Here is a 12,783-nt window from a genome sequence, read left to right as displayed (position 1 = left end):
ACGAAGCAGCTTTCTTCTTTGTTTTATTGGGTCAAGCAACTTCTTTTTCATCATCTTTATTCTTTCTGCAAAGCAGCATTATATTAAAGTTAATTTCTTCAGTTATTCCAAAGTCATTGCAAAAAAATGATGCCTCAAGCATTAGTAAACATTATTATTAACATATATTGCGGTAAACATTATTGCAGTAAACAACAAAAGCAATAAAAAGGTTATCATTTCAAAACGTTCAAGCGACTTAATAAACTCAAGCAATCACTTAACCACAAGTTCGCTCAACAATTTTACAATTTATCTTTTTAACGCGAAAAGTCTTGCCAACAAACTTAACGATTGTTTTTTTATACGTTGAGTCAAACAAACCTGCCTTAATTTGTGTTTGTGAAACTTTTTTCAATGATAAACTCCCGAACTCCATGGTCTATTCAAAAATTTGTTCCATTTATCGTAAGGATAAAGCATAAACAGGATAAACCTGCAAAGCAGCATTATATAACTCGTTATAATTCAGTATAGTTACCAAATTTGAACATTTTGTATTACAGAATAATTTAATCAGTTCAATCCTGCTATAATCCCGAAAATTTCGGGATTTTGTGTTTAGAATCCCGGGACTTTCGGAACCCAAAAACGTCCGGGATCCTGGGATTGCAATCCCTAGAGGCTACTAACTCAAGTCAGTTGCTCTATCTGAGGATGCTCACCAAAAGAAATGAACAACATTGATGCCAGCATAGTAAGAAATTACTAGGCAAAAGGCTTGCAGTATGGTTTATCTATACTGCATTGCTGAATTCAATGTTTTAAATGTTTTCTGCATATTGGTTACAAGTTGCCTATCAAAAAGTGGCAAGCAAGAACAGCAGAAGACAAAGAACAAGTTGCTGAAACAAAGTCTCACGTCCAACAAGCTTTTCTTCAACAGATGGGCCTTGTTGTTGATCAACCAAACTCTGGAGGATCTGGTACATCTAATGATGGCAACACTTCTCGACGAGCATTTACTGATGCCATATCTTTTGCAAATATAACAGGTGTCAATAAAGAACTAATTTTAAAATTGCACATTATTTTGTCAAGCATATCAATTGGCTATAAAATAAATGCTGAAAAGTTTACCATGATGTGTACAGAAACTGCAAAGTTGTTTGTGAAACTGTACCCATGGTACTACATGCCACAAAGCCTCCACAAACTGCTGATCCACGGCCCAGCCATCATTAATAGAATCTCACTGCCAATTGGAATGATGAGTGAAGAAGCACAGGAGGCAACAAACAAATTTTTCGAACGGTTTCGTGAACGTCATGCTCGAAAAGCTTCAAGATGTATGGCAAATGAGGATATTTTGAAAAGATTTCTTTGCTCATCTGATCCTGTCATAGCATCTTTGAGGCAAACCTGCACTTCAAAAAAGAAAGACTTTCCTGTTGAGGTTTTGGAGTTATTATTATCAGGAGATAACATTGTAAATTTGTAAATACTTCATTTAAATATATGCAGACATAGATGGTTGCCTTAAAGTTGTAAATTGTGTTTGAATGAGTTGATAAGACATGAAAGTATTTTTTTCATAGGATTGTGTACCCATTAAAAACAGTAAAATGTAATTTTTTAATGTTTATTCTGTGGATTGTGTTTGAATTGAGTTGATAAGATGTGAAAAAAGCATTTTTTTTAATTTTTTTTTTGCTGTATTTATAATTATTAAGAAAAAAAAATTAATAAAATCATTTTTTTAGTCACAAATATGTTTAGAAGCTCTAAGTATGTTATTTATATCAAATTTAATAATATTTAATAAAAAAATAATTTTGGCACAAAAATGGGCATTCTGACCCACTGTGCATTGCACTATGGGATGGTTCAAAAAACTTTTAAATTTAAAATTATATAGTCGATTGTGAAAAAAAGTATTTTGATGTTATTTTATCATACAGATGAAATAACTTCTTTTTATTTCAGTAAATTTTTGTTACTTTTTTACTTTAAATTTTCAAAAATTTAAAGTAAAAAAGTTAACAAAAGTGCACAATATTTAAACAACCAGATTCCAATCACATATTTAAAATCAGGCTCGTAGCAAGCTTTATGTTTTTTTTTTGAGAATTTAACTTTTTGTAACGACTTGGAGCAAACTCCAAACATTTATATATTCATGTTTATGTAAAGCTTTTCATAAGTATTGCGAAATCGGAGTCTGTTAACAATAAACCCCTAAAATGTTTCCCTCCCTTTCATGCCATTAGCGTGAGAGCGACGAGTTTATAACATTTACATATACATTTTTTTTAACATTTTAAACTAAATTTAAGTTCATTAATAAATCTCAAATGTCATGCAATTATCTCTTCGTGTTCAAAAACTATGACCATATAAATTTTGAGCAACCTCCCCAGTCATTTAGGGGATTTAAAATATTATCTTTAATTAAGTTATAAGTTCGTCTAACAATCAAATTCTGTTCTTCATTTAAAAGTTCGGAGCGAAAGTTATTTCACTCTTTTTTCGTGAATAAGTAATCAAATGACGTGGACTTGAAATTTGTCGAAGAATAACAAAGAAAATTAAGTTTTTATAAGAGACTTTAGTCTACAAGATCATTTGCTTTTTTCAAACAATATAAATTGTTCAAATTATTCTTATTTCTATTATTATTAATTTGATTATAAAATTAATTTTTTTTCAAATTTAATTTCGTCATTGATTGATACATAAAGACATTCTTTAATGCAGTGGTTGATTTTTAATTTTTATAATTTTTCTAAACTTGCCCTTACAAATTATTACTTTTCTTTTGTAAAATGGCGAATGGCGTGGGCAAAAAGAAGACAAAAGTAGTCTTATTGCCAAGCCCCTAAATATCCGTACATAATAAAGTCATTAAAAACTTATCATCAAAAATTGATAATCATGTGTTTTTCTGAAGTTTGAGTTAGTTAAGTTTATTTTAAATATAAACTAAATAAAATACAAGATTTAATTTTAAATTGATTTGAATACAAATATTGAGTGGTATTATACCACTTTAAAATCAATGTAAAAAAGTTTCATAATTTGAAAATGCGGCAATTCCTTTTATCACTAAACCGGTTAGAATTACTTAATCAACAGCATCTTTAAATAATAGTATTATAAATAGTTACGTACAAATGAGGTCTTTTAATGTGTTGTTAAAAACCATATTGAACTCATATAAAGATTTTATGGTAACCAATAATATAATGATGTCTACTTGCGTTCATTTTTAAATGATATAGGCCGGGTGAATAAAAAAAAGCTATTGCTTTTACTCATTAATTGGTCAGCTTTACGAGAATAAAAATTTCTGCAATTTTGCTCAAGTTTTTTTTCACGTAAAGCTGAGCAATTACTGAGTAAACTGTTTAACTTTACGTGAATGAAAATTTGTGCAAAACTGCTGAAGTTTTTATTTATGTAAAACTGATCTATTACTGAGTAAAAGCAATTGCTTTTTTTTATTCACCCGGACTATTATTAATATAATATAATTATAAGAAATAAATATACTTTTGGTAAATATAACATACTTAAGTGCCAAACTTAATTATGTTCTTGCTTATATCACATTAGAATGTTTAAGAAAATAGGTTCTCTAGGTTCATTTGCTTGTGGGACGCAAGTTTTACTTATACTGGCTTTGCGTTAGCTAGGCTACTGATACTACGCAGTTAAAGATATTTACGTGAAGAGTTCAAAATTTTTCATGCCCAAATAAAAGTACCGTAGTTGTTTAAACCAAGACTTTAAAAGTCAAGGGATACTTTGAGCAGATGAACTTTTTTTGTATCAAAGTGGCAAAAAACCTTTACTAAAAAGAAGCTTCCTCTTAAAAAGTTTGGGGCTCCTTATCTTCAGGGCATGTTATAGCCCCCTTAGTTCAGGACAGGTTTAAACATTCTCTCCTTAGTTTTTAAATAATAAATACATTTACGAAAAAAACTTGTAAAAAGAACTAACAATGATGCCAATTATTTTCCTTTCAAATAGTGCCCTTTCCGAGTCTCCCATGGGTACAAGTGCCTTCTGCAAACAGCTTTGTTTCAGCTTTATCTAAATTCCCAGATCTTTTGAATGGTTGGCCAGAGAGTGAGACGGTTTGATTCAGAGAATGGTTATTATAGCTAAAACTATCATGGACCGGAACTAGAGAGGGTTTTAATCATTGGCAGAAACCTATTATTGAAATTTTTAAACTTTACAGGGAAGAAATACCTAAAACTGCGTAAATCAAATGTTGAGGCAAACTAAATCTTAGTGACTTAAGTTTTACTTTTTTGCATTACTTTAGAACAAGATCCTGTCAAAGTTATTGTAAAATATAAGTAAATTTATTTATTTACTTTATATAAATCATTTTTAATTTACTTTACAAATCATATAAAATGTAAGCTTATGTAACTCAAATTTTATTTTATATAATTATATTTAATAAAGATTTGTTATTACTTTTAAAATAAAAATTCCTACTTAAAAATATTATTTTATTATTAAAATTAACTTACATTTGGTAGCATATTACTTTTAAGTAATTTATTTTCATATGCAAGTTACTTTTTAATATAACTTTTTTTTAATTAGTTACTTTTATAGGTAAGTGTAAAAATCAGTTTGGGGAAATTTATATTATGTAATGTAATTTTCAAAAGTAATTAACTTATAAATGTAAAAGTAAACAGCTTTTTTCATGTGACCCAGCAAGCACACAACGTTGAAACAACGTTGAAATAACGTTGATCGACGTTGATCAACGTTATTTTAACGTTGTTTCAACGTTGTGTGCTTGCTGGGGACTTATTTTAAAATGACTTACATGTAAAAGTTAATTACTTTTTGATGTAATCTTCTTTTACATAAATTACTTGTAAAGTAAAAAAACTTACATTATAAAGTAAAAGTCGTTTCAAAAAAATTAATTACTTGTATGAAAATGTAAATTTACTTAAAACGTTTAAAATTACTTATGTAATTTACTTTTTGATAAAAATGAACTCGTGTAGGTAAAAAAAAAGTAAGTAAAAGAACCATCCCTACTATCACCAATCGCGTTGTTCCAATTATAGAAAACAAAGTATTATTATAGTGCCGAAACATCGTTATTTATGAAACTTCTAAGCAAGTTTTTTAAAAAAGATACAAACAAATGCTTTAAATTTTTACATTTATAAAATGTGCAAGTAGACTACTTTCAAATTTAAAAAAATAATTCATGGAATACAGCATAAGATCTTAGGTGACCTTCTGGGTACCCATGGTTTGTTTGAAATTAATTTTAGGATTTATTAGATTTTCAATTCCAGAGAACTCAGGTTTTCTAAATCATTGAAAATAAAAATCTAATTTTGTGATTGTAGTATTTTAGGATATATGTTTGTTGTAAAGGGCCGCGTAATGACCTAGAGAAACGAAATGGTTTTGTTTTTCAAATATGGTACAATGAAGTTTTTTACTCCTCGAGTACCATATCTACTTCTATTGCATTTAAAAAGCTCTTTTGAAAAATGTGTTGTGACGAGCCCAAGTTAATATATTAGTAGAGTGTGTTGATCTTTTTTTCTTTTGTAAAAACGGGGGTAATTTTGGTAGAGAGTTTTTATGAAGATTACGAAAAATCTGCAAAAAAAAAATTATGATGTCATGCTAGAAGAGAAAAATGACTAAAATATGACTAATTAACAAGAAAAATTATAATAAAAAAAAGCATTTTTTGTAAAATTTTTGATAAACTTAATAATTACCAAGTTGAATGTTAGGAAAATTTCTTATTTGGTGAAAAAAGTCATAAAACTGACTATATAAGTTGAGTTTTTGTGAAGCTTATTAACAATAATGAGGCACTCATATTTTAGACAAAGAATTTGACGGAAGAGTGCGCCGTTGTTACCTATTTTATCAAATTTTAAATATAAAGAAAGTTAATTTTTGTAAAAAAGTTATATGGGGAATCTAAACCTGAAAAAAAACTTTTTAAAAAAGATATCTTACTGGGGAGAAATTTTAGTTTTGAAAAAGAAAATGATTAAAATGAAAACGACGAATCAAAAGGAGGAACTTATACTCGCTACCGTCAAGAATTTGGATGAACTTATTTAACGAGGTTTTATATGGGAAACAAAAAGTTTTCCTTTGCCTCGCCCAATTATTTCAATATTGATCATAAAATATTAATTTTCAGGTAAGTAATACAAACTCTAATTCAGCCAGTAACCTGCTTTGTTCATCCAAACTCGATGTACAGCTATAAAAAACATTAGCGGTTTCGGTCTTGAGCTTTGTGGCTCAAGACATAGTAATACAAAAGCTTGATATAGTTGGAAGGAAGGCACTTAATTCACTTAATTTTCCAAAATCTAATCTTGCTTTTATTAGAAATAATCAAAATAAACTGTGAAGTGAAGCGAGCAGTATGATGTCTTACATGAACATATTAACAACATTGCGAACGAATGTAATGTTAGACCAGGGCGAGTAGTTGTTTTGTCATCATCTTATGTAGGAAGTCCTAGAGCTTTAAAAGAAAACTTTGAAGATGCTATAGCAATTATTAAAAAGTATAGTAAACCAGATCTTTTTATTATATTTACTTGCAACCCAAAATGGGGCGAAATAACAGAAAATTTATATCCGAGTCAGACTGCGAATAATAAACCTGATTTGGTCAATCGAGTATTTAAACTCAAGTTAAATAACCTCCTCAATGATATATTTAAACATGGTGTATTAGGCAAAGTTGTAACGCATGTTCAGGTTATTGAGTTTCAAAAGTGTGATTTGCCGCATGCCCGCATTTTACTTCATTTAGCCAATGATGATAAACTTGAATGAAAAATGAACACCATAGCCAAATTGCTCACAAAATTAGGTAGTTTTTAAAAATCTTTCTATTTTGTTCTTTTTTAATTTTTTTTTTTTTTTTACTTTTTACTTTTTACTTATTTTTCTATAATTTCCTACTAGCAAGGAATCACGTAGCTTTTTTAATGTTTAATCGTCGTCCCTATCGATAATAAATATTTTTAATTATTTTAATATGGTTTTCTTTACAATATGCTATGCTTGACTCTTCGGTTCTGGAGATGAACTCATTTGGAAAAGAGCCTTCAACGTAAATTCTTTTTTAAGAAAAATATGCTTTATATAGATTTTTTTTTTAAATATTTTTGTTACATATTTAACTATTTATCATGTATATAAATTTATTTAAAAAAAAAAGTGAACACAATTTTAAATATTTAATTTTTACAGCTGTTTTATATGGTTTTAACATCTCTTTTATAGCCTTTTCAGCTCGTTAAGCTCATTAGGATTGCCATCATTTCTTTTATTCAACGCTTTTAGACTAATTGCTCACCTTTATGTGAAAATAATCATCGATTTTGCTCAAATTTGTATTAACGTAAAGCGTAACAATTACTTCAAAAATGTCGAGTAAAAGCAATTGCTTTTTTTTATCAACCTGACTTAAACAAAAATTAATAAAAAGTTTTAAATAAAACTAATAATTTTAACGCAAAGTTAAGACAAACGCAAGGCAAAATATATTCCGGACATTTTTCGCTAAATATTTTCTGCATTAGTATAAATTTGAATTAGATGAATGTTGAAATAAATATATATGTTAATATACGTTAATATAAAGTAAATCGACATAGTTTACCGCAACTTTTTTTTTAATTACTATTATAATTTCTGCTGAATTATTAAAAAAAAGATAGCTTGAGTAATAAGCTTTAATACTATAGGAGCAGTATACAAGAATTAGCCTTATCCGGAATTGCAGATATGTTTTTCAACTTATAGTTTTTCCGGATATCCAGAACAATTTCTTTTCATACAAGTTTACAAGTTATATTAAGATACAAGTTAAGGTATAATTTTTGTGAATTTTTATTTTTAAAGCTTCACTCATCATTCTTAGGAAAATAAAGAAAAGTTTAAAAAATAATTAGAAACTACTCAACTAAAAGCAAAATTAAGAGGAAGGAAAGAGAAAATATATTCCGGATATTTTACATAAACAATTTTTCGGAATTTTAAAATAAGACTTAAATAATTAGTGCGGCCGTGGCGCAGTGGTTAGAGCGCTTGCTTTGTAAGCAAGAGATCCAGGTTCGAAACGAGCCTTGGACATATTTTCGCGTCACGGTAAGGAAGGAGGCGTGAACTTTCTGGTTAAATGCACTTCCGCGGTGCTCTGTGACAAGACCGTTAGGTCTTCTTGGGGCACCTAAATAACAGCATAAAAAAAAAAAAAATCTATGCATATAATTCAAATCATATTTTAACAAAACGATTTTGTTGTGATTTGCGCATTTAATGTCCGAACGTTGCGAAATAAATGGTTAACTTTATTTTTAATGAAGCTTACAGTTTTGTTTAACTTTGTTTAAGCCAAGAAAAATAAAAGTAAGCAGAACTAAAAAAGTATTAAAAAATTTATATTTCATTAAAGAAAACAAATTAAATTATTATTAATAATTTTTTTACTTCAAACCCGTATTACGGGTTGCCTACTGCTAGTATTACAATTAATGATTATAAACTTTAAATATTAATGAAATGGATTCTAAACTTATCAAGCGACGGTTACCCATCATTTAATAATGCTACCCGAAAATTCGTTACGAATTTCAATAGTTAAGATTTCTTTATCACCATCAGAAAACATTGAACGTTCGGAAAGTTATTTGAGTTTCTGATTCAGATACTCACTTATTATTCCTTAATGAATATTAATACATAATATATTAATATATACAATATATTATTATTAATATTCCTATGGTTGATGATACATTGATTTTCTTAACCTTAATCAGAACTTCTCTAACTTGTTTTAATTAATTTGTCTCTCGGACAAAACCTGGAAAATAGAAGATACAGTTTGTATTTTAGCGCGCAAGTAAATGTGCATAAATGCAACTTCAGTGCCATCAGAACATATTTTCTCGACTGCTCGTCATGTCGTCGATCGACGGTATGCATCTTCGGCACCTAAAACAATAGACATTCTAATATTTCTAAACCGTAATTGAGACTTGTGTTACTTAGACACTTGAAGTAAAATAAAGTTTAGAAATAAATGAAAAAGAACAACTCTAAAAAAAATGACATGACTAAATAAATAGTTTTCAGTGATTTTTTATAAGAACAACATTTGCAAAAAGTATTATTTTTTACCCGCCCGTTCATATATATATATATATATATATATGAAGGGGTAAGGGCAAAAACAGGGGATGTCAGTTTTTCGCAAACTGAGAAAACTCAAAATCAATTTTCAAAGTCTACCTTTACCCCTTAATCTTACAAGATGAAGTTTAATCTTGATTTTATTTTTTTATTGACTTTAGAATGAATGAAAAAAATATAATGTTTTTAAATAGTTACAAAAACTGTTTGCTATTAAATTTTGCAACCTGTCTCTAAATATGACGTTCCCTGTTTTTGATTTGCACAACACATTTCTTTAAAACTGGGGTTACCTTTGAGCGATTTAAGCGCTAATATCCTTTCACAAACCAATATTATCTTTTTTTTTTAAGTTACTTTTTATTCCAACGAATATTCAAAAGAATATATAAGAATATATTAGGAATATAAGAATATATATATATATATATATATATATATATATATATATATATATATATATATATATATATATATATATATATATATATATATATATATACGAATATATGAATTCAACAAATTTATACATTTCAAAGAATAATAACAAGAATATATGATATATATGTATTTAAAAAACTAATCAGCTCAGCATCAATAAATATAAACAAATTGATAAATAGGCCTATGTATAAAATCCCTTAAAAGAAATATACGATCAATCAAAAAGTAAAAAACAAGATTAAATTTAAATTTTACAATTCAATTTCTTCATCTTCATCAAAGTCAGAGTAATCATTTACAGGAGATGATTGACCATCTTTTTCATACGGAAGATAGTCATAAAATTCTCGTGCATCAAGCTTGCAAAAGAGTTTGAGATGTTGTAGGTCTTTATACTTTGCTAATGAAATAGGTATGAGGACTCTGTTTAAAGGTTGAAGGGGCTCTAAAAATATTCTCTTCTTTTTAATTGGTTTTGTGACAGTAGCCTCAAGAAATGGTTCATTCCAGCTATCTCTGTAAATTATTTTATCTGGGTGAGTTTTTGAAATTACAATTTCTTGAAGCGTCTGAGTTTGAATTGGAAATGAGGTAAAATATAAAGTTTTAATGTGCTTTTCTATATTTAGAAGCATGGTGTTTTCAACTGAAATTATATAAAAAGGAGAAGGACTTTTTCTTGCATCCTCAAAGTACCTACACCAGTCAGCTGGAGTATCTATATGAATCTTTTGATTGATTACGATTATGTCTCGATCACATTCCATATAAGAGTGTCCTCTGATAGGAAAAGATAGTTTAATATTTTCAAATCTTTTTTTCTGATGGACCATGTAGTGAAGAAATCGTAGCATAGTCCAATTTTTATTCTGTCCAGGACATGAATTACAGAAGAGTTGAAGGTGAGTGACTACTTTAGACAGGATTTCAATAAAGTAGTGCAACAACATTGATGCTACATCATTCAATCCTTTTTTTCCTATTGTCTCATCATAGGAAAAAAGGTAAACTTTATTAGCCCCCAGGTTATGTATGTTAAAAGTATACAAAGAAAGTTTTCGTTTGTAATATGTATCATTGGTTGTAATATTAGGGCACGGAAGATTCTTCCAATAATCAAACGCAATTGCAGCAAACCAGGTCAAAGAGTGTGCACTATGTACAGCAACAGTTTTCCTTTCATAAAAAAGTTTTCCTTTTTTCCAGTGAAGCTCTCCCTCAGCTAGAAGTTTTTCTAGTTCATGTTTAGGATGACTATTTGACAAATCTATTTTAAATCTATCGCATGTTGAACATGTGTCTTTTCTTGTGTAACCAAAGGCAATGTTAAACTTCTTATTAAACATGCATCTGAATATAAAAAAAATAATACTAATAAGATCTAATATTATTAAGATAAATAAGAACTGTCTACAATGTTATAAATATTGCTCAAAAATCAGCCACAATAAAATTTTGTTTTGTTTTTTTGCTTACCTATAACTTTCTCTTGAACAGGTTTTACCTTGGAGACTTTCTAAATACATTGCATGCATCCTGCTAAGATTAAGATCTTCAGGAAGGTAGACTTTCTTAGAATCTTTGAGAGAGTAATGAGACTGCTGTCCTCTAAAAGATCGAATATGATTTATGATTCTCTCATTTTTGTCTTTTGTAAAATTTCGAGGACAGTTCATGTGTTTCCCTCTTTGATCTTTAGGCGATATTCCTATAAAAAAAAGTAATATGTTTCAACAGAATTAAAAAAAAGAACAAACCAATTCTTAAACTAAAAGAACCAAAACTGAAAGTGGAAAATGGATATGACGATTATGATTACTAGGCTGAAAAACATTTTTATATTTATATTCTGAAACTTTAAATTATTTTAATTTTATTATAAATTAAAAATAAAAATCCAATATATGCTCATTGGTTTATGGTGGTATATTATACCAAAAACTTATAAACGTTATTTAATCATAATCCAATAAACATTATTCAATAATATACTTGACAACTTTTTTATTAGTTTTGACTTTGCTTTTGCACTAACTTGCCAATAAATAAGTTTGTGTGTACTCTGAAAATATTTTGAAAAAAAAATTACTTGCTTTATGAAAATGCATAACTACTTACCAGTCGTTGTTAAGACCTTCTGTATTCTTTCAAGCCTAGATTTGCTTATGTTAAATATAGAAAGAAACGCTTTATAACAAATTTGAATTTTTACATAGGAGTCTCTTGCTATTAATAAATGATATTGATAAGAATAGCAGTGTAAATCTTCACTTCGTATTCTAGGTCTTTTTTGTCTCGCTTCCATTGGAGTTACAATCGATGTCAAAAAAGCATCCTGTTGGTCTTTACATGACATTTGATTGAACTTGTCCAAAATTGTTTGTCTATCTTGCAAACTAATAACTTTAAAACACTTTAAACGAATGCAGTTACAAGACTCGCCTATTATATGACTTGAAAGTTTCATTTTTTTTTTTAACTATCTCGTTTTCTGCCATTTACTTGTCTTTTTCTAGGTTTTTTTGTGATTTCAGGATGTGCGTCTGCCATTATTTTTTCGGCCGTATTTATCCTTTTCAAAACAAAAAATATCGGACATTCCTGGTTTTACGGTAGCAACAGCAATACATTCCCTGTTTTTAAGTGCAGGGGTATTCTTTAATCCCTAAATTGGCACCTTAGTTTTTATTTTTTTGCTTCAAATTCAATGTAGAATGTAGCCTATGATCTGTATAACATGTTAATAAAAAAATCGCAAAATTTTCAAAAACTGACATCCCCTGTATTTGCCCTGACCCCTTCATATATATATATTTATATATATATAAATATATATATATATATATATATATATATATATATATATATATATATATATATATATTTATATATATATATATATATATATATATATATATATATATATATATATATATATATATATATATATATATATATATATATATATATATATATATATATATACATATATATATATATTGTGATAATCAGTAAAGGGCTCAAAGACGGTAAGAATGATGCGTTTATTATCACAACCTTTTCATACAGCCCCTTTAGTCACTCATTAAATATAAAAAAAACAATTTAATAAAAGTAAAATAAAAA

At 28.1% G+C, this 12,783-nt stretch overlaps 1 protein-coding gene across 1 annotated transcript; it reads right to left on the bottom strand.

The window, feature by feature from the left end:
• Positions 1-9,770: 9,770 nt before the first annotated feature.
• Positions 9,771-12,231, bottom strand: LOC136091418 (uncharacterized). Its single transcript, XM_065818967.1, has 3 exons — positions 11,776-12,231; positions 11,134-11,365; positions 9,771-11,007 (listed from the first exon to the last, which is right to left on the bottom strand). The coding sequence occupies exons 1-3, from the start codon at positions 12,122-12,124 to the stop codon at positions 9,909-9,911; spliced, it is 1,680 nt and encodes a 559-aa protein (XP_065675039.1). The 5' UTR covers positions 12,125-12,231; the 3' UTR covers positions 9,771-9,908.
• Positions 12,232-12,783: the final 552 nt, after the last annotated feature.

The sequence above is a fragment of the Hydra vulgaris genome, chromosome 15, assembly GCF_038396675.1.
Source record: "Hydra vulgaris chromosome 15, alternate assembly HydraT2T_AEP".
In the NCBI taxonomy this organism is placed as follows: domain Eukaryota; kingdom Metazoa; phylum Cnidaria; class Hydrozoa; order Anthoathecata; family Hydridae; genus Hydra; species Hydra vulgaris.
Note: the sequence above shows the minus strand (reverse complement) of the source record. Positions and strands in the feature narration are given on the sequence as shown.